Source organism: Megascapheus bottae, unplaced genomic scaffold, assembly GCF_031878675.1.
Source record: "Megascapheus bottae isolate mThoBot1 unplaced genomic scaffold, mThoBot2.hap1 H_1, whole genome shotgun sequence".
In the NCBI taxonomy this organism is placed as follows: Eukaryota; Metazoa; Chordata; class Mammalia; order Rodentia; family Geomyidae; genus Megascapheus; species Megascapheus bottae.
Window position 1 is genome coordinate 2,091,778 of NW_028327858.1, and position 24,845 is coordinate 2,116,622.

Sequence of the window (24,845 nt, forward strand, 5' to 3'; positions counted from 1 at the left end):
TTATGTACAATCTTGTACAGTTTTTTTGACATACAATTCAGAATCTTGTTTATTCTCTTGAAATTTGTTCTGGCCAATACATTTTTTTTTAAATCTTTGAGAATAATTGTGATTGTTTTAGTGGGTATTTTTCTAAGTCAATGAAAACTTGTACAATGGTATTTTAGAGAATGCCAGATAAATGCATGTTTCAAGTTACGGTTTTCTCATCACTTGTATGTTTATATACCGCATGGACTTTAATAAAAATCATTCTGGAAACTTAAAGAGTTGTGTTTCTTCTAAAATCCAAAAGTGGTCAGGTTTAAAAATTTGTTTTTGTTGTCTTCTTACTACATACTTGACCTAAGTGAACAAATTTATCATTCTCTTACCTTTCCTCTTTTGTAATTTTTAGACTATATAAATAGTACTTCATTTCAGCATATCTCAGTTCAATTGTGTTTTAGTTTTCCCTAAATAATAAAGGCTATAAAATGAAATGAAGGAAGTAGCACTGTGGCTCAAATGGTAGAGTGCTAGCCTTCAAATGGTAGAGTGCTAGCCTTGAGCTGAAAGGCTCAGGGACAGTGCCTACGCCCAGAGTTCAAGCTCCATCACTAACAAAACAACAAAAAAACACATCCTTCTCCCCGATGAAATGAAATTGTTTAAGACCAGGAAACAGGTCAGCTTATACACTTTAAACATTTACCACAAACCTTCACACACAGATGTATAACAGTTTATTACAAAATTTACAGGTCTTAACAGTTTATTACAAAATTTACAGGTACAAAGTACAAATGATCTGATGCCTGTTTCCTTAACCACTTACATTCTTTTCTTTTCCTTGTCTCCCTCCCTTCCTCCTCACTTCCATCCACAACAGATTAAAGAGGTTGTTGACTTCCAAAAAAGGACAAATTTCAAATTTGCATATTATATTCAGAAGAAAAAGTATAATGAGGCCAGAGGTTTATTATGTCACAATTCTGTGTTTAAAGCTTGGATAGTGTAACATTTAAGATTTATTTTCTGTGTTAACCAGATTTTTTTGTCAAGTCTCCAGTAACTGACAATAGAAATTGAAAACAGAAGTATGTATTTATTTAACTTAAAAGTTATTTTTATCCACTGTCTTCTGGTCCATTAAATAATCCTTCATCTGATAAGCTAACATAGAAAGCAATTTACAGATCAACTATATCAAAGTAAAGCACATGAAACAAGTCTAAATTTATAATACATTAATCAGAATATAAAAAATTAAATTTATACAGGTTTTCAAGAATGATCTCTTTATAATAAAACCATTTGCTAATAAATTCATTCAATACAGAATGGTTATTAATCAACAAATCATTTTTCTTTCCCTACTACTATAAAGGGGCAATTGGACTATCATTGTAATTTGATGATGACTAGAGCTACGACTCAAAGATATATAATAGTCCACAAACTACTTCTGAAAAAATGTGGACAATCTTGGAACTAGTTAATATTGTAAACAAAAATTTTAAAAAGTGGAGAAATATTTAACTGTATTCACCCAGAACTATTTTTTAGATAGCTTCATAAACCATTGCCTCTTCTGAGGCTTTTGCTTCTTTTATTTAAAAATAATTATAGTAAGTGATTTAGTACAAAAGTTTTATTTTTCTGAGACTAGGACTTGAATTCATTATCTGACACTTGTGCTCTTTAGCTGGCACTCTATCTCCTCAATCACAACTCCAAACCTTAGTATAAAACTTTATAAAGTTGAATATTACTGCTGTTTTCTAAGATAAAACATTCTATTAATAAAAGCCACTGTGAAAACTTTATTTATAATTTGGTGCAAAATGACTACTTAGAAAAAATGTAATTCCTGATCCTACTATCTAAAGAACAGAGGAAACTTCCACATTTTATACTCTGATTTATTTATTTATTTGCCAGTCCTGGGCCTTGAACTTGGGGCCTGAGCACTGTCCTTGGTCTTTCTCAAGGCTAGAGCTCTACCACTTGAATCACAGCACAATTTCCAGCTTTTTCAATACCTGTGGTACTGAGGAATTGAACCTGGGTCTTTGCATGCTAGGCAAGCACTCTACCACTAGGCCAAACTCCAGGCCCCGATTTTTTATTTTTTACAAATACTTGTCAACAGCCAACTACCAGATTTATGAGTTCTGCTTCTAACACTTCATAAAAACTGTTAAGTACCATCTCATGTGAGTGTATCACTAAAAAACATTTGAGAAATGAATCATTTAAAGCAACAGTGAAAACAACAAAAGAGCTTTAAGACTTCATGCTGGTATCTCCCAGTAGTTTTACTACTTTGTCAAACTTCTGGGAATAACAAAAGTAATCTCAGAGCTGCCACTGTGTTCTAAAGACAATTTTCCGAATAAATTTCTGCTGAAATGTTTCAGTAAAAATAAAAGTATTCCCCAACCCAGGGATCTTTTTTTGGAACTAAACAGAAAAAAAGAAAAGCCTGCCAGAGCAAGGCACAACCCAAGTCTCTGACTTTCTTGGGCCACTGCTGTCTGCTACAGCTAGCAAGAATGGGCTTACATGAAGAATCTTGTTTTCCTACCAACAAAATACAGGCACAAAACATTGCTCAGGGCAGTATAAAGATGGATAAAGCATTTTTTTCTTAAAAGCATTATCAAACCCTTCAAACATTAAAAAAGATGGACATCTATTAAAGACCTAATGATTTCTGAGATGAACGAATGAGGACTTTATAAACGTCATGTTCTCCCATTGAAATCAGGCCTTCTGAAAAGGAAAATACTGTGGCTCGCAAAACTCAGAAACTTTGGATCCTTTATAAAGCTTCTCAAAACCATGAAGTAAACTTCTTTACCCAGAAGACTAAAGAAGATTCATTACACTGAAACACCATTGTTAATGTTACTAGGATTCAGAATAAAAAATATTTAATCTCTTTGATAATAAAGAGTATTTAGATCTCAACTATCAGTAAAAATATTTTCACTATTGAAAAAATATTGTAAACTTGTTTCTTCTGATATGTTCCAAGCATTTAACACAATTTCAGAAAACCCACAGCATAAAAATAAACATGCAAACCTTTAAGAACTTTACTACATTCTTTGAAAATATAAATTTAAAAGAAAATGATAAAGAAGAATCAAAGCTCAAGTCTGAACTTAGCCAATAAAGGCAGATGATCTGAGGAGTTGTTTTCATTGGGAAGTCCATTTACAGTCCATAAGTCTTGTTCTGTGAGAAGTGATAATCTACCTAGAAGTTTCAAGCCACCAACCAAAGCAGTTTCTGCTCCTACATTAAAGAAACACACACTTGGTGAAACTGTCCCCAGGTCATGGTAAACTAATCATATAAATCCTGTCTTCAAAGTGAGGAAATAGAACTTCATACTTTTTTTTTTTTGGTAGGTCATGAGGCTTGAACTTAGCCTGGGCACGGTCCCTGAGCTTTTCAGCTCAAGGCTACCACCCTATCCTTGAGCCAAGCCCCACTTACATTTTCTAGAGGCTAACTGGAGATAAGAGTCTCAGGTTCTTTTGTGCCCAGGCTGGCTTTGAACCTAGGTCCTTAGATCTCAGCCTCGTGAGTAGCTAGGATTATAGGTGTGAGCACCGTGCCCAGCTAACTTTATACTTCTTTAGAACACGTAATTTGCATGTTTTAAAAACATGGTTAAGGTTTTGAATCATAGACTAATTATAATTTCCAACAGTTTATGATGTTATTTCTATGTCAGGTATGTTTTTTATTTCCATTTCTGCAAAATATTTGGGAAAAATATTGGAATATACAAACATGTTAAGATTAATTTGAGACTCCCTAAATATTTGTCTATGGTTAATTTTGTAAAACTAAACAGATTCAACCATAGTCACTGGGAAGTTCATGAGGTGATTGGAGAATAATATAATTCAGTTCCAGTTCCTTCTAAAGGGAACAGAAGTATTCTCTCAGGCATCTGAAATGCTGATCCATAACATTCTCCTGCCACCTAGTGCACTGTCATAGGCATAACAACTTCAGTAACTTCTGTGCAATGTAATTTTTTTTTTTGGTCAGTCCTGGGACTTGAACTCAGGGCCTGAGCACTGTCCTTAGGCTTTCTCAAGACTAGAGCTACAGCACCACTTCCAGCTTTTTCTAAGTATGTGGTACTGAGGAATTGAATCCAGGTCTTTGTGCATGCTAGGCAAGCACTCTACCACTAAGCCAAACTCCTGGCCCTCTACAGTATATTTTATAAAGCCTGGGTTAGGGGAAGGAGTCTTATCTCTAGAAGGCAATACTAATAACGTAATCCCCAAAAGGAAATAGGGGAAGACGAGGTAGCACATATAGACAGAAAGGGAAAATCAGAGAAAAAGGGCTGCCCATAGGTAAGATTCCAAATTTCTGCAAAAGATTTTTGGATTATTCTGGATTATTATTTTGGGCTTTTAAAAGATATTTTGGATTATTTTTAGATCATTTTCTTCTCCATTTAAAATCATTCTGGTTAGTGTGTACAACTGACCTTATTTGAGTCATACAAAGAAAAAGTCATAGTCATATTACAAACTTTTCTTCCTCAGAAAGTTCCAATATTCCAGTGTTAACATAGCCTGTTCTACAATGAAGGCAGCATGCCTTAGTAAAACTTCACCACAAAACTGTATGACCACTCTTAATGTGTTTTTATCGCAAAAAAAAAAATCTAAGGTTATAGCAAATAAAAATGAACAGCTGTGTGCATGTGATCATGCTTATTGATATGAACTCCAAGAAATAGAAATGAGGCTTTTTGTTTGCTTGTTTCCTTCTTCTTTTTCTTTGGTTTATTCCATTTTGTTGCTGCTTTTGATTTTTGTACCTTTTGTCTGGTATATGAGTTTATCTGATTTGGGGAGGGGAAGGGGAAGCACAGGACAAAAGGTGAAGCAATTCAGTAGTGCTACTTACTAGACACTATGTAGGAAATGAACTATACTACTTAATGGGGAGGGAATCCAGAAGGGGAAAACGTGGGAGAGAATGAGGGAGGGAACAGGAAGAAGAAATGTACTTATGACTTGACTTATGTAACTACAATCCCTCTGTACATCACATTTGTAATAAAATTTTATAAAAGAAGTACAAAAGATAACTCAGGAACTGACTGGAACTGGATGGTAGAACCAAGGATATAATAGGCAATAATTTGCTTTACTACCTCTCTCTGATATATGCAGGCAGTTATCTGACCCATTAATATATACTGCCCATTTGTCTACTTACAACATCTCTAATTTCCTTTTGTTTTTCCTCCTTTTTGTTGATCATGGGCTTGAACTTGGGGCCTAGGCACTGTCCCTGAGCTTTTTCACTTTCAGCCACAGCATCACTTCTGATTTTCTGGTCGTAATTGGAGATAAGTCTGACCAACTTTCCTATTCAGGCTGGCCTTGAACCTTGAGCCTCAGATCTCGGTCTCCTGAGTAGCTAGGATCATAGCTGTGATATCTAATTTCTGGCTCCAATTTTTAAATCCAGAACTACTTCTAGATGTTAGCTAATTTACTCAACTGCAGCCTTGGTTCTGGCCACTGTGCTCTCCAGCATAACTAAGATTATATAGTTTTTATTTACCTGGCTGCCCAGCAGTGACTTCCTTTTTTGCAGAGTAAAAAATGTAATCTACAGTTATGGCACTTCGAGAATGGCAGGTGGTCACTTCTGGAATTCCAGTGTCAGGAAAGTAATGTGAATAAACAGAAGACAAGCTGAAATGGTGCTGTAAATGTGAAGATACTCTAAATCAAGAAGAAAAAGTAATTAGTATCCATCAGGTTTTTCATGACTTCCATACATTTGTTCTATTTAAAGTAACTGTCCTTCAATTTCTAGATTATGACACACTCTACTTGTACTATATCTTAAGATAGCTTCTTACAGAAGCTTATATTTTATTTTTGCAACAAATATAGGTGACATTATGAATGGGTAGAGGGCTTAAAAATCATGTCTGTTAACATAATTTTAAGCATCACTTATGCCATACAAATTTTGACCATTTAAAAAATTCACCAAATGATAACCAAGCATCTACTAAGTTCTAGGCATCCTTTTAGGTGCTGAGGAAATACTAAAAAATCTCTGGCCATTGCTTTAATAAAGTCATGTTTATTATCTCTTAACTTCCAACTTATAGTTTTGTTTTTTCTTTATTTTGTTGATACTGAGATTTGAACTAAAAGCTTTGAGTTTGCTAGGCAGGTCTGCAACTACTTGAGCCATATTCCAGGACTTAGCAACTTTTGATATCAGATGACTTTCCTTTACTTATAGTATTATTAAATGTAAATAAATCTGGTTGCTGAAATCTGAGGATCATAGTTCAAAGCCAGATAGGCAGGAAAGACCATGAGACTCCTACCTCCAATGAACCACCAAAAAGCTAGAAGTGGAGTTGTTGTTCAAGTGATAACAGTCCTATCCTTAAGCAAAAGAAGCTCAAGAACAGTGTCTACCTCCTGAGTCTAAGCCCCAGCACAGACTGATATACACACAGAAATTTCAACTAAGGCCAGGTGAAGTGGTACATGTCCATAATCTAAGAGCTTGTGAAGCTGAGCCAGGAGGATCTTGTCAGTTTGACTCCAGCCTGAGCTATATTGTGAGACTGTCTTACTATAAACATATAAAAAAGTAAAATAGATATCTTTCAAATTGCTGTATTACTGTGACTTTTTTTTCTTTTTTTTCTGGTTTTGGTCGGTCATGGGGCTTGAACTCTGGGCCTGGGCGCTGTCCCTGAGCTCTTCAGCTCAAAGCTACCACCCTACCTCTGGGCCTGGGTGTTGTCCCTGAGCAGTTCAGTGCCACTTCTCATTTTCTAGTGGTTAATTGGAGATAAGAGTCTCACATGGACTTTAGTGCTAGGACGGGCTTTGTACCAGGATCCTCAGATCTCAGCCTCCTGGGTAGCTAGGATTACAGGTGTGAGCAACTGCACTAGCTTGAAAAATTTTGTTTATAGACAACAGCTATACATATAAATACACTATGCGTGCGCGCGCGTTGTGTGTTTGTGTGTGGTACTGGGGCTTAAACTTAGATTTTTGAGGAACTGAACACAGGAAATACTGAATTTCTTATGCAAAAACAAACATCTCAAAAACAGCACAGTCAGGACAGGAATTTTTGTCATGACTTAAGGTCCAGTACTCCCTATTATCATCTTCATTTTGATCCAAATATTTGAGAAATAATTTTCTACTCCACACAGTCAGGGAAAGTATTGCTGCTCTCCAGAACTCACTTTTCTGTTACCAGGACGTCAGTTTCCCTCAGCTGTGCTTGTGTCATCTCACCATCTGAAAGAAAAGAGAGAAATGTGTTGATTCTACTGGCATAAAGTTCACTTCTACTTTGACTTGGTTTAGCCTTGGTTTAGCGGACTAGAAATGACGCTGAAGATGTATCTAGTTTAGACAGATGCTGAATTAAATATTTTATCCTCCAGTCTAGACTGGGAAAAATAAAAACAATTCTAAGGCAACATGCAAGTAGGTCATGCATAGGCAATTATGGAAGTTCATAGCTACACATAGATATGAATATTCACATCTGAGATACTATCCCTTTGAAATTTAGTTTTGTCTTCAAAGGGAGCATTATTACCCAGCCGACTGACAAAATGTACTGCAAACACTTACCTGTCTTTTCTACTTTTGGTACCTGCTGTACCTCATACACACAGCTCTGTGAGATACCTAGGTTTGGGGGCCAAATGGGCATAGATAAAATTCTTTGTCCCCGTGAAGATTGTTCCTGGCCAGATACCTAAACAAAATTTCAACAGGTATCTTAAGTGAACAGACTTTTATTTATGTATTAAAAAATTAATGTCTTAAAGGTAATTAAAATTACCTTTTATTCACTATAAGACTGTGCTTATCATGTTCAAATATAGTTCAGAAAGTGCTTATCATTTTCATGAAAATGATAGTGTTCTGACGTATACTTTTCTTAATTTGAACTAATATTGCCTTTCCCTTTTGCTAGCAGGTATATAGTTCTTATATTAAATAGTAAATGTGTAAAAAAAATCTTGTAAAATTTAAAACTATCATCCAAGGAAATTTTGGCTTCCAATAAAGATTAAATCATCTAAATTAGGCAGAGGAAAACATAATGACAATAATGTGGGTGAATTATGCTAAAGAACTAGAACAGCTATTATTGTGTAAAGGAAAATTTATATTACTATTTTGCTAACCATATTGCCCACATCCAGCATTTAAAATTCTACCCTGCTACCTTGTAAACACTAAGCTATCCATGTCTGTCAGTGCTTTTCTTTTTCCATTTTTAAAAATTTGTATTTATTTATTTTTGCTGACTGCTAATACTAAGCAGATGAAAAAAGATGAAACAAAGCCAAATGTATAAGTTACTTATGATGAGGTACAGGTAAGATAAAGTAGTGGGTTGTTAAGGTTTTTGAACACCACATAATGACTAGCCTCACAGTTTGATGAACAGAGCAACCACCTAAGAATGATGAAGTAAGCACTTACCTTTCCTATGGCAAGTCCTTCATAGTTCAATTTCCCTTCTTTTATGAAACTATAGAGTGGAGAACCAGGAACAGAATTAAAGTCACCACACATAACAACAGGACAGAAGCTGCCATCTTTTTGATGGGCAACACTGGAAATTTCTGCCAACAGCATTGCCAACTGGGTAAGTTTAATATCGCCTCGCCTTGGATTATACAATAGATGTGTATTAGCTACACAGATGGAAGAAGTAGCAGCACGTGGAATTTTAGGCTGTAGGAGTAAAACTAATCCTATATTATCTCTGTCCAATAGAGGAATATCAGGACGGTAGAATTCCACTGGATTCACTGATAAAAGTGAAAATTTGGAGTGCTTGAAACAAATGGCACAGCCATCAGGTTTCCTTCCTGTCCGCATCTTATATTCACAATGATAACCTATAAAAGAGAAATGGATTTCAAAGAATGTACTGTTTATAACACACATTTGTCAAACTACAGCTCTGATAATATTTTTGGACAATGTTTAATGAAGTGTACTTTGCACAATGCAACAGGATGTATTAAGTCCTGGAATAAATACAAACCAAAAGACTAGGCCTACGACTGGAGCTAGGGAAGTAGTTCAGTGGTCTAGAACATTTGCTTAGTATGAGTAAGCTTCTGGGCTTGATCCCTACCACTAGAGGAAGAAAAAAGGACAGGAAAGAAAATGGAAAATATCCTACTTTCTCTCTGTGCTTTTGCTTCTCTCTCTTCTGTGTTTTTAGAAGCAGTCTTCCTATGCAGTCTAAGCTGGCCTCAAACTCCTGATCTACCACTGGATTATCCATTTTTCCCCCCAGTCCTGGGGCTTGAACTCAGGAACTGAGCACTGTCCTTGGGCTTTCTCAAGGCTAGACCTCTACCACTTGAGCCACAGCACCACTTCTGGCTTTTTCTATGCATGTGGTAACTGAGGAATCAAAACCAGTCTTGGTGCATATGAGGCAAGCACTCTTCCGCTAGGCTCAATTCCCATTTTTTTTTTTTTTTTTCCAGTCCTGGGCTTGAGCTCAGGGCCTGAGCACTGTCCTTGGACTTTCTCAAGGCTAGAGCTCTACCACTTGAGCCTCAGCACCATTTCTGGCTTTTTTCTATGCATGTGGTGCCGAGGAATCGAACCCGGGTCTTCATGCATGCTAGGCAAGCACTTTAACCACTAGGCCAAACTCCCGGCCCCGTCAATTCCCATTTTTGAGCTAGGCAAAATTTTTTGTGATGGTGCATATCTGTCATCCCAATACTCAGGAAATGGAGACAGGAAGATCAAATCTAATAATAGTGTAGGTCATATGGCAAAACCACCTCAGAAACAAAGCAAAATGCATACACATGAATCTAACAGGTCTTTTTAATGGCCGACTTAAGTCCTTAAAATGGATGAGTATTATGACTCTTTCAGTTCCAACATAGAAAAACTCAGTGTGACAATGACTGTAAGATCTTATAACTTTTCCTCCTCACTCCATTTCAAACTTGGCTTCACTCTGGCCTTTTACCACATTTTAATATCAGAGTCATGTTTTCTCTGCATCTGGAATGCTCTAGGTACACCTCTTCCTTCACTTCTCCAAGTCTTTGCTGAAATATCACTTTGTCTAATTATTCTGTTTAAAATACTTTCCTGATTCTTTTCCAGAAAAGGATCATTACTTATTATATTATTCACTTACTTGTTTTATTGTCAGCTTTTCTCCACTAGCATGTACATTCCACAAGGCAGATGACCTCTTTACCTGTTTGGCTAACTGCTCGAATTCACTGCCTCACACAATGCATAGTCAGTGGTAGGGATTCAAAGAATACTTGCTGAATGAATGCAGATTTCTCAAATCTGTGTGACCACAGAAGACTTATCTCTAAAAGAGTTTCTTCACGTATGTCTGTAGTTTTTATCCACAAGGTACTGGTTGACTCTGCTGTTATGACAAGGTAAGCAAATGGATCTTGATCTCATAGAGCATCTTAGAGGTCTAGTGGTGGGCAGAACCACTTAGCAATTGTGAGAAAGGAAACTATTAAAAAAAAGGATTTTGAAGACGCGGTGGTTCACGCCTTTAATCCTAGCTACTTGGGAGGCTGAGATCTAAGGATCAAGGTTCAAGGCCAGCCCAGGCACAAAAGGACCTAAACTCTATTTCCAATTACTCTCTAGAAAATGGGAAGTGGGGCTTGGCTCAAGGTTAGGGCAACAGCCTTGAGGTGAAGAGCTCACTGACAATGTCCAGGTCTAGGCCTAGGGGTGGGGCAGTAGCCTTGAGCTGAAGAGCTCAGGGACAGCACCCAGGCTGAGTTCAAGCCCCATGACCAACAACAACCCCCCCACACACACACACAAACAAAGAGGATTTTGAATTAAAATTATGTACCCACAGAAATTTTCCAACTGAAATACCTCATTCTTGTTTTGACCTTTAAAAAAGAAGTATCAGTTTCAAAATTAAGATTTTTAGGTCACTTATGTCACCCATTTTCTTTAGCAAGCTATGTAGGAGCACATAAATTTAGCTAGGGGGAGTGACAGAGGGGAGATTAAGTGAAAAACACTGTAAACATGCATAAAAATGTCATATAGCCTCTGCAACTAGTACATACTAATTTTTTTAAAAAGTGAATTTGGCTAAAACAGGTTATATTGTACCCAGTGACTCCAAACTTGGCCTGATTTCTGTTCCATAATGGTCTTCTTGAACTTCTTGCAAACAAAGAACCTTGAGAGATTAAAAAAAAAATGGCTCAAATTAAAACATATAGGCACAAATAGAATTTTTTGTGCTTTCTTTCATCTTTAAAAAACAGGATTCCAAAATTCCAAAACAAAGGACAGTTCAAATAAAACAATATGTTTTTTTAAAAAAAACTATACATGGATCTCGTTAATGGTTTCAAATATGACCAATCTTACAATTTCTGACGTTTAGTCACATGGCACTCTTTTTGTATCTTAAATATCTTCCCCCCAATTTTTCTTTTACTAGTGCTGGGGCTTGAACTCAGTGCCTTGTGCTCTTACTTGCCTTTTGTGCTCATACCTGGCACTGTCACTTGAGCCATTCTTCCAGTTCTCCAAAGAAATATTTTTAACTTATAAGGTTATCTATCCAGAATTTACATGGACATTAGTACTAATCTTTTGAGTATTATGAGACTGTAAGAATAGCAGAGAAGTGAATATAACCAAAGTAAATTATACTTTATGGAAAAATCATAAGGAAATTCTTCACTTTGCATAATTTATGCTAATAAAAAGAATTAGAGATTTATCTGAATATTATCATTTAGACAAGAGCTTTGCATTACTGAAACAATCCCAACCTCAAAATAATTGAAATCCTTCAGATTCTTTTCAGTGAAAAATCAGATGACAGTTTTTATCCATACCAAAAGCACAGAAATCATGAATGTTATGAAATACTGTTCCCCCTTTGTTCTTTAACATCTTCCTTCTTATTCCACAAATGTACAAATAAAATATTTACCAACTTTTATGTGAAGGAAAAAATTTTGATGATTATGTTGTACTTACATCTGCATCCAAGTGTTTAATTTCTTTCAGAATATTGGGAAACCTAAAACTCCAATGTAATACTGGTCGTCGACAGTGTCTGTAAAGGTGAGAATTATCTTCGAGTAAATCTTGTGAAAGTATATTATAGGACATCACCGAAAAGTCAAACTTGTTCTCGCTGTCTTCAAATTTGGGGTCACCATTTTTATCTCCCAAGATGCTCGATTTTTCTTTATGATGGTTACAAATATATTCCCAATTCCTTTTTATTCTACCTGTTAAAATATATTGGACAAAATATGAAGACTTAATAAAGAGACTATATAGTTCCCTGTATATATGTTAGTTCTTGCTTTTATTTTAAACAATTGCTAGTCTATCAGTAAAATATTTTTGCCAAAGAAGTGGTAACACTACAAGGTTGTCAGTAAAATGACAGCCTCACCAAGGATTATGCAGTTTTAAAGGGATCAAGTAAATCATCCTGGAGATCTGAGTATGTGCCACAAAGGGGTATGGTTTTTCATTTCTCTGTGGTTAAGAAGGTACTCTATCATAGACATATTTAGTGGCTTAATAACCACCATAATGTAGCCATGTCAAAGCTAGCTTTTCAATGGAATGATTTAACATTACATTTTATTTTCTACTAGGAAGATAAGATCATCACATGATCTCAACTTTTAGAAAGACTGCTAAGCTCAGAATTCTGATTTACATACAAATGAAGGTTGTAGAATGGCAATATATAAAAACAGTATTTAATGTTTAAAACATCAAAGTGGAACAACTCAAAATAAAGAAATCCTTTTAGAGTGAGGATGTTGAAAAGTATGATATTGTTCAAGATGTATTATACTTATAAACTTGAATAGCAACCCTTTTGTACATCTACCTAAAGATAATATTTTAAAAATTATAAATCACTGGCACAGTTACAATATGTAAATTACTTGTAAAGTGAACTTGATCTTGTGTAATAAATGCTACCTGAATCTTTAAAAAATTCTTGTAATGTAAGCCAAACTATATGTTATATACAACTGTTACAGAATGCTAGTGAATGATAATGAATGATGAATCAGCATACAACAAGCAGGAATTTCTCACTGTTTATATTCTGCAAAGGCATCACACACTCTTAAAAAATGATGAAATGAGGATAGAAAAGCATGAACGACTATATAGGTAGTCTTTGAAATGACTACCGTGTGTGTGTGTGTGTGTGTGTGTGTGTGTGTGTTTATATACACACATGCACCTTTGATGTATCCCATACCCCACCATTAAAAGGATGTTACTGCCATGGAAGCGTGAAGAAAAACACGATGTTTATTTGCGAACCTATGAGCTCAAGAGGAGAAAATATAATACTAATGAGAGGAAAATAGATTTAGACACGAAAAGCCAAGCATGAATGCATTATATGAAAATTTTCAGCTCTGTATGTCTTCCTTGACCTATAAAAAGATTTTCATTTCTTTAGGATTACATTTTTTTTTGTCAGTTGTGGGACTTGAACTCTGGGCCTGTGTGCTGTCCCTGAGCTCTTCAGCTCAAGGCTAATGCCCTACCCTTGAGCCATAGCACCACTTCTGTTTTTCTGGTGATTAATTGGAGATAAGTGTCTCATAGACTTTAGTGCCCAGGCTGGCTCTGAACCTCTGTCTTCAGATTTCAGCCTCCTGAGTAGCTAGGATTACAGGCGTGAGCCACTGTGCCCAGCTCTAAAATCTTATCACTAAAAAATTAAGGTTAAATTGTGATGGGGTAAAAAAAAAATGAAAAGAAAATATATGATTTTTTAAAAAGTTATCCGAGTCACAAGATTGTGGAAGACTTTTCCAAATATACAATGATACTGTGTTTATAATCAATATATAAATAAGCTATATACAACTGCCACTAAGTAATACATTTAAGACATCCTATAACAAATAATTTTGCTTTCCTCATTATTTAACTGATAACTTTTTCACTAAAGGAAAAGAAATTTTGACCAGATGATAGAAGATAACTGTATAACTACTGACATCTGAATGGAATAAGGGAGAAGACTGATGACGCTATGAAAGTACTGCGAGAAGGGTAAGGAAAAAAGGTGGAGGGAAACAAAACCAAATAAAAGTGTTCAACTGTTACAGAATTTTGCTTAGTCCCTGTCTGCCCAGGTAAGAAAGTATCACAGTTCCCTGTACTTAACATGAAGAACAAAAGCTCAGCACTAAGACTTCACAGACCTACTTTAAGATTTGTGGAAAACCACTAAAGATTACCAAATTGAAGATTATTTATGTTATATTAGCCACAATTCAATCCTTTTTATTTTTGGTTGAGGGGCTTGAACTCAGGGCCTGGATGCTCTCCCTGAGTGCTTTTTGCTCAAGGGTACTTTTTTATTACTTAAGCCATAGCATCACTTTCAGTTTTCTGGTGGTTAATTGTACATAAGAGTCTCATGGACTTTTCTGCCCAGCTGGCTTTGAACTGGGACCCTCAAGATCTCAGCCTCCCGAATAGCTAAGTGCTACCAGTGCCTGGCTCGTAAATCAATCTTTAACCTACATAACATAAAAGTCTCCATCAAGTAAGCTACCATCATAAGTAAAAGCACTATCCTATTATGACTGCCATATTAAAATATGAGATGAAAGTCTAAAAAAGTGCTTATTGTTCCTTATATAACATGCACATACAGCAGCATATAAATATATTAAGATTTTTATGGTCCTACAAATGAGTGTAGAAATGAATTGCTTTTGGCATTCCACTTTTTAAATAACCAGGATCAGGATTATCTAGTAAATACAGTGACTTTCAAACTCCTATAGCTTACAGAATTCTTTGACATTATAGCTTTTTTTTTTTTTTTTTGGCAGTCCTGGGCTTGAGCTCAGGGCCTGAGCACTGTCCTTGGACTTTCTCAAGGCTAGAGCTCTACCACTTGAGCCTCAGCACCACTTCTGGCTTTTTTGTATGTATGTGGTACCAAGGAATCGAACCCAAGTCTTTGTGCATGCTAGGCATGCACTTTAACCACTAGACCAAACTCCCGGCCCGACATTATTGCTTTTGATGTTAAGGCTTACTGCCCATTTCTAGCATGTCAGGGCTATGACTAGGATAAAGGGGTAAATAAACATTTTATCCTGACTGCATTTGCATAATGTGTTCAGTGGTAGGGTTCCTTGGAAGACAATTTCAAAACTGACAGTGAATAGTCTTTGGCCTTCATATACTTCACAACATAAATTCACACTGCAAAAACTTATATACCTTCCATGTCAGGAGGAACAAGGTGATCACAGCAGAGAAGATAGATGAATCAAAGAAAGTAAGCAATAGGCCTGATCAGTTTTTTTGGGCTGCCTAATTAAAAAGTCACAATTGTGTCACACAAATCCTTCAAATACCACTTTAAAGTGATAGGCAAGTTAGAATGTAGTTTTCTTGATTGGAAAGTATTAGTGAAATATCAGAAGTCACAAATATGGCTTAACGAAGAGCTTTTCCTTATTCACAATACCTAGGAAGAATGGATATATAAAGAGTCAGGTTTCAATAAATGATTATTAGTATGTCAATGTTAACCCAATCCATGAAAGGGAAAACATCATCACAATTTTCTGCGTACCTACTATGATAGTTTCATATTAAATACTTTGACATACATCATTTTACCCTCAATAGACTTTCAAAGTGGGTGTTCTTTTACAATATAGGAAACCAAAGAGAAAAAGAGGTTAATTAGCCCCTCCCTCCAATTCACACAACCAATGGTAGAGTATAAATGTAGACAGAGGGTATTTCTTAAGTCCACGTTTATGTCATTATTATAGCTCCATCTGAGAACAAAACACACTTGTAAGAGGACAAAGGAAGAGCATATCAGATCTGATGCACATATCAGAACCTTTGTAGAAATACAAAGGAATGTGAGCATATCATATAGACCAGGACTTACATATAGCAGATAATTACTCTTAGGCTTTAATTTTAATGCCTTTAAATATATCTTTTATTCATTCTAATAAACACTTGTTTATCTCCAAATGTTGGAGTTAAATTACACATTTACTTTTAGGGATAAGGAGAAAATGGTACGATGATTTTAAAACTACTTAGCTCTTCAGCTGAACCATATGTCCAGCCCTTTTCTGTTCTGGTTATTTTACACACAGTCTGACTTCCTTGTGGGCAGGTGCCTAAACAGTGATGCATGCTCTTCAGGCATCCGTCATTGGTAGGATGACAAGTATGTACCACCACATCCAGTTTTCCTCCAGCGAGTAGAGTTTCATAGACTTTTCTGACTGGGCTGACCTGGAACCATGATCCTATCAATTTCGGCCACCTACACAGAGTAGGAAGCCAGCCTCCAGCTACAGGTTGAGATGGGGTCTTGTGAACTTTTCTGCCCAGGCTGGTCTCAAGCAGCATCCTCCTCTTCTCAGTAGCTAAGATTATAGGCGTGAGGCTCTGGGGCCCAGCACATTTTAAATTTTGAGTGTTTTGAATGTTGTTTTATATGTTTATTCTTTTTTTTTATTGTCAGGGTAATATATAGAGGGGTTATGGTTACATTCGTCAGGTAGTGGGTGCTATGTTTGTCTATTCTAACTAGGTTCTTTGTACCTATGTAGCAACAAATTATTCATTTGCTTGAAAATTAGTTTAAAAACTCTACCTGGAACCCATTTGACGCCTGTGGACTACTTTCTGGCAACAAAAGCAGAAGGAACCAAAGGGTACACTAACTCAGTCTTGTAGCTCTGACTTTTGGGACATTGACTCTTAGTATCTTCCTTTAACAAATTTACATGACAATTCTCTATATATTAACACTTCAAACATCTTCAAAGAAATTATTTTCACTGAAAACTTCCAAATACAAGACATAATTTTTGGGGTTGGAGTTAGCTGGGGATATGGGAGGTGGCAGCATAGAGAAAGCCTCATGATTTGTTCAGAATAAAAGAATATGAAAAAAAATAGATATCAATTTAAAAAACATTCTTAACATTAAATATCCTTTCTAAAAGACAACATTTTGACAGACTCAATATTTTATCTATAGTGCCCAACTTGACAAATATAGATGTAAGAAATGAAAATCTTATTTTTGAAGAAAATTTGTTCATTTATAATTATTTCTACTGAATTTTTTTATCTTATACAAAAAGTTACAATTACAGATAAAAGCACAAAATCACATTTTTGTAGCTCTCTGACTTACAAGAATACATCTATCAGTTTCAAAATCATCAAAGGACTTTTGTTTCATTTCAAAAATAATGGATGTGAAAGTCGTTCTAAAACTCAATATTTTCATCTATTTCGCCATTCTTTTTCAACCTTATTTTGTCTATAATCACTTTTACTTTTACGGTCAGAAATGCAGTACAAAATAAAAAGACTTCATTAAAAAAAAAAGATTCATTTTTTTCCTAAAAGAAAATTAAGACCTCTAATGATTTTAAGGATTAGCTATGAAAGCTTAATTTCTCATTCATGTCTATTTCCTCACCAACACAAGATTTATACCTTTACCTTGGAGTCTTCTTCGTTTGGATGAGGGCTCATCTCCCTCAGAGTTCATGATGGAACTAGAGAGATGAATCCAGGATGTCTGGGTCAGCTGGTCAGGTCTCCAATTATACTGATACTGAGTCCTAGACTCAAACAAACAAGGTGGTCTCCATTTTAGTGAAAAATGCCTACTACTCAAGTATGGGTATGGAACACGAGAATAATGTCCAGGCCACCTCATACAACTAGAAAAATGTCGGTTCCAGCAACATTTTTGCAGATTCTCCCATGGTGTGGTCCAGTCTCTGCCCAGAGTCTTCGGGTGATGGGGAAACATGGGGTATCTAAAAGAAATAAATATACATTTTAAGGCACTGCTTTTTGTTCAGCTATAGTACACAAAACTTTAATGTTTCCTCAAGCAAGAGAGCATCTAATATTTAAAATCTGACTTCTAAATCTGAAAGGTGAAAGGAAAAGTAACCAGTAGTACCAGTACTTCAATATTTTCCCACTTAAACAGCCAAGAGAATGTCACTTTGGTTCTCCAAACCTGAGACCCCTCAAAAAGTCCACACTCCAACTGAGAGCTTAACCACCTATCAAGCTTGTATTCAGAGTAGTTTTCTAGCACCACAAAATGCAATGGAAAAACAAAATCCACAGCAAGTATAATATATAAACACATTTTAGACTACACTTAAAGTGAAACTGTATTCCAACTTGATTTGGAGAAAAACATATCTGAATAGTTTCTCTTGCTAATCAATGAGTGCACATTTTATTTGTCCATTATTTATTTACTTAATTTTTGGGCATTCTTCTTGAAGAAAATCAAAGAGAGTAGCAATTATTTACTAGGACACCAAAACTCTTCACTTTAAAAGCATTTTGATTGCATACATGCAGTTTATTAAGTCTCATTCCGTTCTATAAATTTAATTGTAAATTTTTAATGGGATGATATGGGAACTCTACCTTATTCTATGGCAACTGCAAAGCGATTTTTTATCACAGATTATGTTATTGACATATAAAACTTGGACTACAATACTTATTTTCTGCATTTGCAGTTATTTAACTAGATGCTTTTATTGTTGTTGTTGTAACCGGGCTGGCTCAGGTTATAATCGAATTAATTTTTAGTACCAGATGGAACCCAGGAGTTCAACATGCTGCTGCTACCACTGCTGTCACTGCTGCCGCTGCTGCTGCTGCTGCTACTACTACTACTACTGGGGCTTGAATTTAGGACAGATGCAGCTGGTACACCTTAGCCACTCTGCCCTAGACATTGTTACTCATTTTAATTCCGGTCTCTTCACAAGTGCCTAACTCAGTGCACTAACATACTCGGCTCACAGATGGTACTCAGGACTGAACTGCCATCAAGATCCACACGACTTATGTAACAGAACGGCGTGGTTTCCCGATTCAACCTTTTCATCGGTAATAGGCAGGTCCGTGTCTTCAAGGTTTATAAGGGAAACATACACAAGATTGCGCGGGTGCCCTCCAAGGGCGACGCTGAAAGTAACCAGCACCCCTCGCAGTGCTTTCAAATAAAAAAATAGATGTATACAAAGTCGGTCAATGGAAAGAAAAAAGACACCCGGTAAACAACACGGACAAAACAGGAACTTGGAAGAAAACCATACAAGTTGGCCTACAAGGAGCCCAAGTTGAGAAGACACCACCGTCACCGTAGCCATCCACAGCCCGCGCCTCCCTCCAGGGCCGGCCGGCCGCTCCTCCGGCGGAACGCCGGCGGGCCGGGGCTCCGGGACTCTAGGTCCGCCAGTCGAGGCTCGAGTTCCCCAGAAGGCCGGCGCCGCGCTCGAGCCGGGCCTCCTCAGCGTCCCGCCGGCCGCGGCCCGGGTTTACCTATCCCCCGGGTGGTCCCAGGCGCTTCCCGACACCACCGCCGCCCGACCCTCCGCCTCCGCCTTCCTCCTCCCGGCCCGCCCCGCCCCGGGTGAACCCGGGCCGCCCGCCCCTTCCTCCTCCCTCTGGGCCCCTGCGTTACTGACCGGCCTCTCCCCACTACACAGCGGCCGTAGCCTCTCCTCATGTAACGCCACGCTTCCATCTTCCACCGCCGCGCGTTTTCCAGGCCCCGCGATCCACCTCGGCCTCTACAACACCTCCGGCATCACCGGGTCTCCATCAAGCCAAGCTGGACTGCAACGCATTCTGGGAGATGTAGTCCCGCCCGCCAAGTCTCCATCCTGCCAGTGAGATTCCCTGAATTCTTCAGCCGAGAATCGCGTTGAAGGGGCATGCGCAGAGTGTGTGACGCAGGAGTAGCCATTTTGGCGTAGGGCAAAGTTCCCCGCGATCTGTCTTGAAGAAGCCGAGAAAGGAGCAGGGCGCGTGGCTCACGCCTGTGAGTTTGGCCTAGTGGTAGAGTGCTGGCCTAGCCTGCGCAAAGCCCTGGCGTCAATGCCCCGGAACCACCTACACAGGAAAAGCGCTGTGGCTCAAGTGGCAGCTTGCTCGCCTTGGGCAAGAAGTGTCTAGGGACTGTGCCCAGACCCTGAGTTCAAGCCCCCCACTGGCAAGATAAATAAATAAATAAAGACCAAAAAAAAAAAAAAAAGAAAAAGAAAAACAATAAAATGGAGAGAGAAGATGGGCAAAGGTACTAGAAAACTGGACAGTTGCTTTCATGGGTTCTTTGGTAGCTCAGGTGGTGGTTTCCTGAGACTTTTTTCCTGTTCTAATTCTGGAAAATACTCTCCCTCCCATGCATAGTTGATTTTCCTTGTTTGCAGTATTTGGGTTCTATTAATGCTGTTTCCTAGAGGGAAGCATAAGGCTAGGTTCCTCTGAGTTGTGTGTGCTGTTGGTCCTGGGGCTTGAACTCTGGGCCCGGGCACTGTCCCTGAGCTCTTTGGCTCGAGGCTAATGCTCTATTCCTTGAGCCACAGAGCCACTCCCAGTTTTCTAGTGGTTAATTGGAGATAAGACTCTCATGGACTTTTGTGTCTGGGCTGGCTTTGAACTGTGATCCTCAGATCTCAGCCTCCTGAGTAGTTAGGAACAGGCGTGAGCCACCAGCGTCTGGCTTCCTTTGAGTTGTTTGTTTTTTTTTGTCGATCATTGGGACTTGAACTCTGGGCCTGGGCGTTGTCCCTGAACTCTAGCTCAAGGCTAGCATACAACCACTCCTCTGAGTTTTTAATCAACCAATCAATACATAATTGTGTTTTAGTGTTTTGGTTTAATTTTTTTCTTAGATATTGTTACTTTAACATTGAGCTCAAGGTCAACAATCAGTACTATAAACCATACCTAACCACAGTTAACTCAAAATTAACATGTATTTCCTCAAAGCTAGGAACACTTGACAGTACTTTACTTGACAACCTTTTTTTCTTTTGTGCTAGTGGCACTGGGGCATGAACTCAGGTTTGTGCTCTGACTTGTGCTTTTTTTTGGCGAAGGCTGTTGTTCTACCATTTGAACCAAAACTCCACTTGGCATTCTGCTGGTTAATTAGAGTCTCTTGGATTTATCTGCTCCAGCAAACTTCAACCCTAGTTGCTCAAATCTAAGCCTAAACCTGCTAGGATTACAATGTGTGAGCCACCAGTATCCAGCTTGGGGACTCTCCTCCTTTTAACAACATTATCAATAAATGCAGAAAGGTGGCAATAAGTAGGCTATGAGGACAGTTGTTTACAATATGAGGGCTGAAAAAGAAGGAAGTGTCTTCTTTAGCTTCATCTAGGAAGAAGCACATAACACAATGGAGAAAATCTAAAGATGTTACTCTGCACTGTAAAAATTGATTTGGGGATTGCAGATAAATGTCAGTGAGTAGGCAATCCTCCATAATAGTGAGGATTGTTTCTGATTTATACTACTCTATTTTCTGACTGTGCTGGCAGCTTTGCTGTTTATTACATTTATCAGTACTGTTCTATATGTGTGTCCACAATGACATAAGTACTTTGTGAGCAAAGGCCATGACACAATATTTTCAAAATTTTAACCTAGTAATACCAAGGGAAACATTTCTTGGCTAAGAATTTTTTTTCTTAATTTAAGGCATTAATGTCTACATATGCCCAAAACATAGCCAATTTGAGTATTATAATTTGAGAGTAGATATGAGCAGGAAGATGGAACACACATAGGGTAAGGCATATTGGTAGGAGAATGGAACTTTTATGCCCTCTCTTTCCCACAACTCTCCAGACATCTACATGTTGTTCAGCCATCTGGAAACGCTTTGAACCATATTCTTTTCCTTTCTTTTTTAAATGGAGGTTTCATAGGCATAATCTTTGGATCACTTTTCATTAGCTCAGCCTTCAGCATCTCTCCTCTCACCTGAGGTGCAATGACAAAACAGTTCTAATTCAGAAATCATGTTTATTCATGCTATCCAGGAGTGCCAGCAACAAGTCATCTCATTAGCATACAAAAAAGATATTTAGCACTTAAGCAATTCCAGGTTTTATCAGCTGCATGCTAAGAAGCAAGTACAAGGATCAAATACATATTTATTTTCATAAATCATAACGTTTGCCTGGAAATGGATAAAGACAAAATTGTAAATCAGAATGTTACAACAGTGAAATGGAAAGATTCCTAAGGTTCAATTATCATTGGATTTCAGCATTCACTCTGACACTTCCCAGCTGTAGTATTAGGCAAATATATTACCTCTTTGATCATAGTTACCTCATCTGTAAAGTAGCATTGATAATACTTGTTTAGCAAAATATTGTGAAAATAAGTAAGGTGACAGATGTAAAGAAGCATGTTTGTGAAAACATATACCTGGCTAATTAGCATTTTTTTGAATAGAAAATACACATCAACAGAACTTTATGTAGACCCTTGGGAACATAGTACAGAAAAATTAAAAGCAGAAGACAAAAGTATAAAAAATCAAAATATAGTATAATTTCAATACATAGGGGAAGTATTTCTCAGATGTTTGTAAGAATGCTTTTGTAGAGTAATGCATTTTGAACTACTGATAGAAGTAAATTTCTCTTCTTGAAGAAACCAGATATCATGAAATAAGTCCCCAGGTTATGATGTGCATACATGCTCACTGCATTCATTTGTAATTTTGGGGCATACAAATTACTTTGGTCATTTTGTTCTGATAAAATGGGATTTGGTAATATGCACATGGAAGACTAAATTAAAAAAAATAGAACGAAAATACAATGTCAAGTGTCCCTTAACTTCCACACATGTTCATATATTTCATTCTCCAGATTCTGAAAACTGTTTCTATAGAGCCTATCACCTCTCTCAACAAAAATATCTCAGGTTGTCATGGTGACATAGTTCTTTCCCTTGTACAATTCTTGATTCTGTACAGTAGTATCCTAATTCTTCATGTCTCTAGAATACTTCCTTTCTTTTTACAAACTGTTTCTAGTTCTTTCAGCCAGCCTAATATTACATCTGGTCTTCCTAATGGCTTAGCAAATGAAAGCCTCAAGTTGGAAGGAGAATTTAATTAATGGTCTTACAATAGTTAGCAAAATGTCAATAAAGCAAATGAAGTCCCTTATGAGTAGCTATTCTGCAGTAATCCTTGATGAAAACAAGGTGTACACCACTACATCCAGACATGGATTGCAGTCTTGGAAATGTATTTTTTACCTGGGCTGGCTATGGACCATGACCTCTAATTGATGCCTGCTTCCTAAGTAGGTAGGATTACAGGTTTCAGTCACTATGCTTGGCTGGTTTAATATATTTGAAACAGGCCACTTAAAATCATTGTATTTTAAGGCCATTATCTGGGCTTCCTGTGGATGTAATTTTGTTAACTTTTCCCCCCTGCTTATGAGCCATATTTTCTTTCCTTTCCTTCCTTCCTTCCTTCTCTCTCTCTCTTTCCTTCCTTCCTTCCTTCTCTTTTTCTTTCCTTCCTTCCTTCTTTCTCTCTCTCCCTTTCTTCCTTCCTTTTCTCTCTCTTTCTCTCCTTCCTTCCTTCCTTCCTTCCTTCCTTCCTTCCTTCCTATCTTCTTTCTTTCATGGGGCTTGAATTCAGCCTGGGCTCTGTCCCTGAGCTCTTCGGCTTAAGGCTACTCCCTCACCCTTGAGCCAAGCCCCATTTCCCAGTTTTCTAGAGGTTAATTGTAGATAAGAGTCTCAGGTCCTTTTGTGTCTGAGCTGGCTTTGAACCTTGATCCTCAGATCTCAGCCTCCTGAGTAGCTAGGATTATAGGTGTGAGCTACCGAACCGGCATCTTTTCTTGTGTGTGTTTCTTGATACCTGGGATTAAGCCCAGGCTCTCATGCTTGCTAGACAAGTACTCACCACTGGAGTTATGCATCTAGCACATTTTTTATGAGAAATTCTTGCTAACTGGGCCAAGGTTGGCTTTAAATTCTCAATTGTAATGTCTCTGTGCCTTGATTAGGTGAGAGTGCAATGCACCACTAAACCCAACTTACTTCTTGGAGATATGTTTGCCTACACACACAGATGTCATAACTTCTTTGGTGGAAAGTAGACACTGAATTCGATAATGTAACAGTTCTGCTAGTTCTTTTCCCTCATTGTTGTAGTAGTGACTTTTATGAAAACAAAGGGCTTTAGAATATGGACTTGTGAGAGTTTGAGGCTAGCTGGGCAGAAAAGCTCAAAAACTCATTCTTAATCCAGGACTATGCCTGAACTGTAATACAAAGAATCAAGGAGGGAGGGAACGAGAGATTGATTTTTTCCTCTGGAGATTTTTTTTTTGGGTGCTAAGTTTACTATGAATGGCATAAATTTTAAGGTTGGCCTCGCACTGGAATGGTTTTTTTTTTTTTTTGACTGCTAGAGGGCGTGTGGTGCGTGTCTCGCTACGCAGGTGTGACAGAGAGGGACAAGGGTGCGTCTGCAAGAGTTTAAAGTTGCTGCGAGTAATTAAAACGACAGGGTCTGAGTAGCGACGGAAAGATGCTGGCTGGGTAGCTTTGCCATCCCTGCAGGATTTCCCACAAGTTGGTGTGTGTGGGGGGGGATGGGGACCGAAGCTCTCACCGGGGAGGCTGGGACAGCTCAGTCTAGGCGACGCAGCTAGCGCCCAAGGACACCTAGGAGACGAGGCCCGGGTCCCCGCAGTGATGGAGTGCGGCGCGGCCCTCAGATCCCCGCGAGGTGGCCGAAACCTTAACCCCGAACCTCTTCTGTCCGGCGGGGCGGGACCTCAACCCGACCCGGAAGCGTCTCCGATGACCCGGAAGCAGATCTGCATTGCGCTGGCGCCGCGGTGGAGGAGC

At 37.9% G+C, this 24,845-nt stretch overlaps 2 protein-coding genes across 7 annotated transcripts in view; one reads left to right on the forward strand and one right to left on the reverse strand.

Moving 5' to 3' along the window:
• LOC150038993 (tubulinyl-Tyr carboxypeptidase 2) overlaps positions 1–8,691 on the forward strand; it is a 41,851-nt gene extending 33,160 nt beyond the window's left edge. The window contains exon 8 of one of the 2 annotated variants that reach the window (XR_016534573.1): positions 8,587–8,675. Coding sequence is in view for 1 of the 2 variants with exons in the window: in XM_090328145.1 (XP_090184271.1) it covers positions 8,587–8,611 (25 nt within the window). In the remaining variant the exon portion in view is untranslated. Of the gene's footprint in view, positions 1–8,586 lie in introns of both variants that reach the window. The other variant, XM_090328145.1, reaches the window with a different exon arrangement.
• On the reverse strand, positions 709–19,807 carry LOC150038994 (RNA 2',3'-cyclic phosphatase ANGEL2). Of its 5 annotated transcripts, none has more exons than XM_090328138.1 (9): positions 19,625–19,806; positions 17,616–17,938; positions 12,084–12,340; positions 11,199–11,268; positions 8,532–8,953; positions 7,668–7,794; positions 7,271–7,325; positions 5,599–5,762; positions 709–3,285 (listed from the first exon to the last, which is right to left on the reverse strand). In XM_090328138.1, exons 1-9 carry the CDS (start codon positions 19,681–19,683, stop codon positions 3,134–3,136), a joined length of 1,629 nt encoding a protein of 542 aa, XP_090184264.1. In that variant the 5' UTR covers positions 19,684–19,806; the 3' UTR covers positions 709–3,133. The 5 variants fall into 5 exon arrangements, with proteins under 5 accessions (XP_090184264.1, XP_090184265.1, XP_090184266.1 ...); XM_090328139.1 differs by lacking the exon at positions 19,625–19,806 and adding an exon at positions 19,479–19,529; XM_090328140.1 differs by lacking the exon at positions 19,625–19,806 and adding an exon at positions 19,265–19,317.
• Between the last annotated feature and the right edge of the window lie 5,038 nt (positions 19,808–24,845).

Excerpts from the sequence above, each read along its gene's own strand:
- LOC150038994 (XM_090328138.1), bottom strand. The coding sequence starts at position 19,683 with ATGGAAGCGTGGCGTTACATGAGGAGAGGCTACGGCCGCTGTGTAGTG. Across the intron at positions 12,341-17,615 it reads CAAACGAAGAAGACTCCAAG|GTAGAATAAAAAGGAATTGG; the intron begins GTAAAGGTATAA and ends ATATTTTAACAG. Across the intron at positions 11,269-12,083 it reads TTAAACACTTGGATGCAGAT|GTTCTTTGTTTGCAAGAAGT; the intron begins GTAAGTACAACA and ends TAATCTCTCAAG.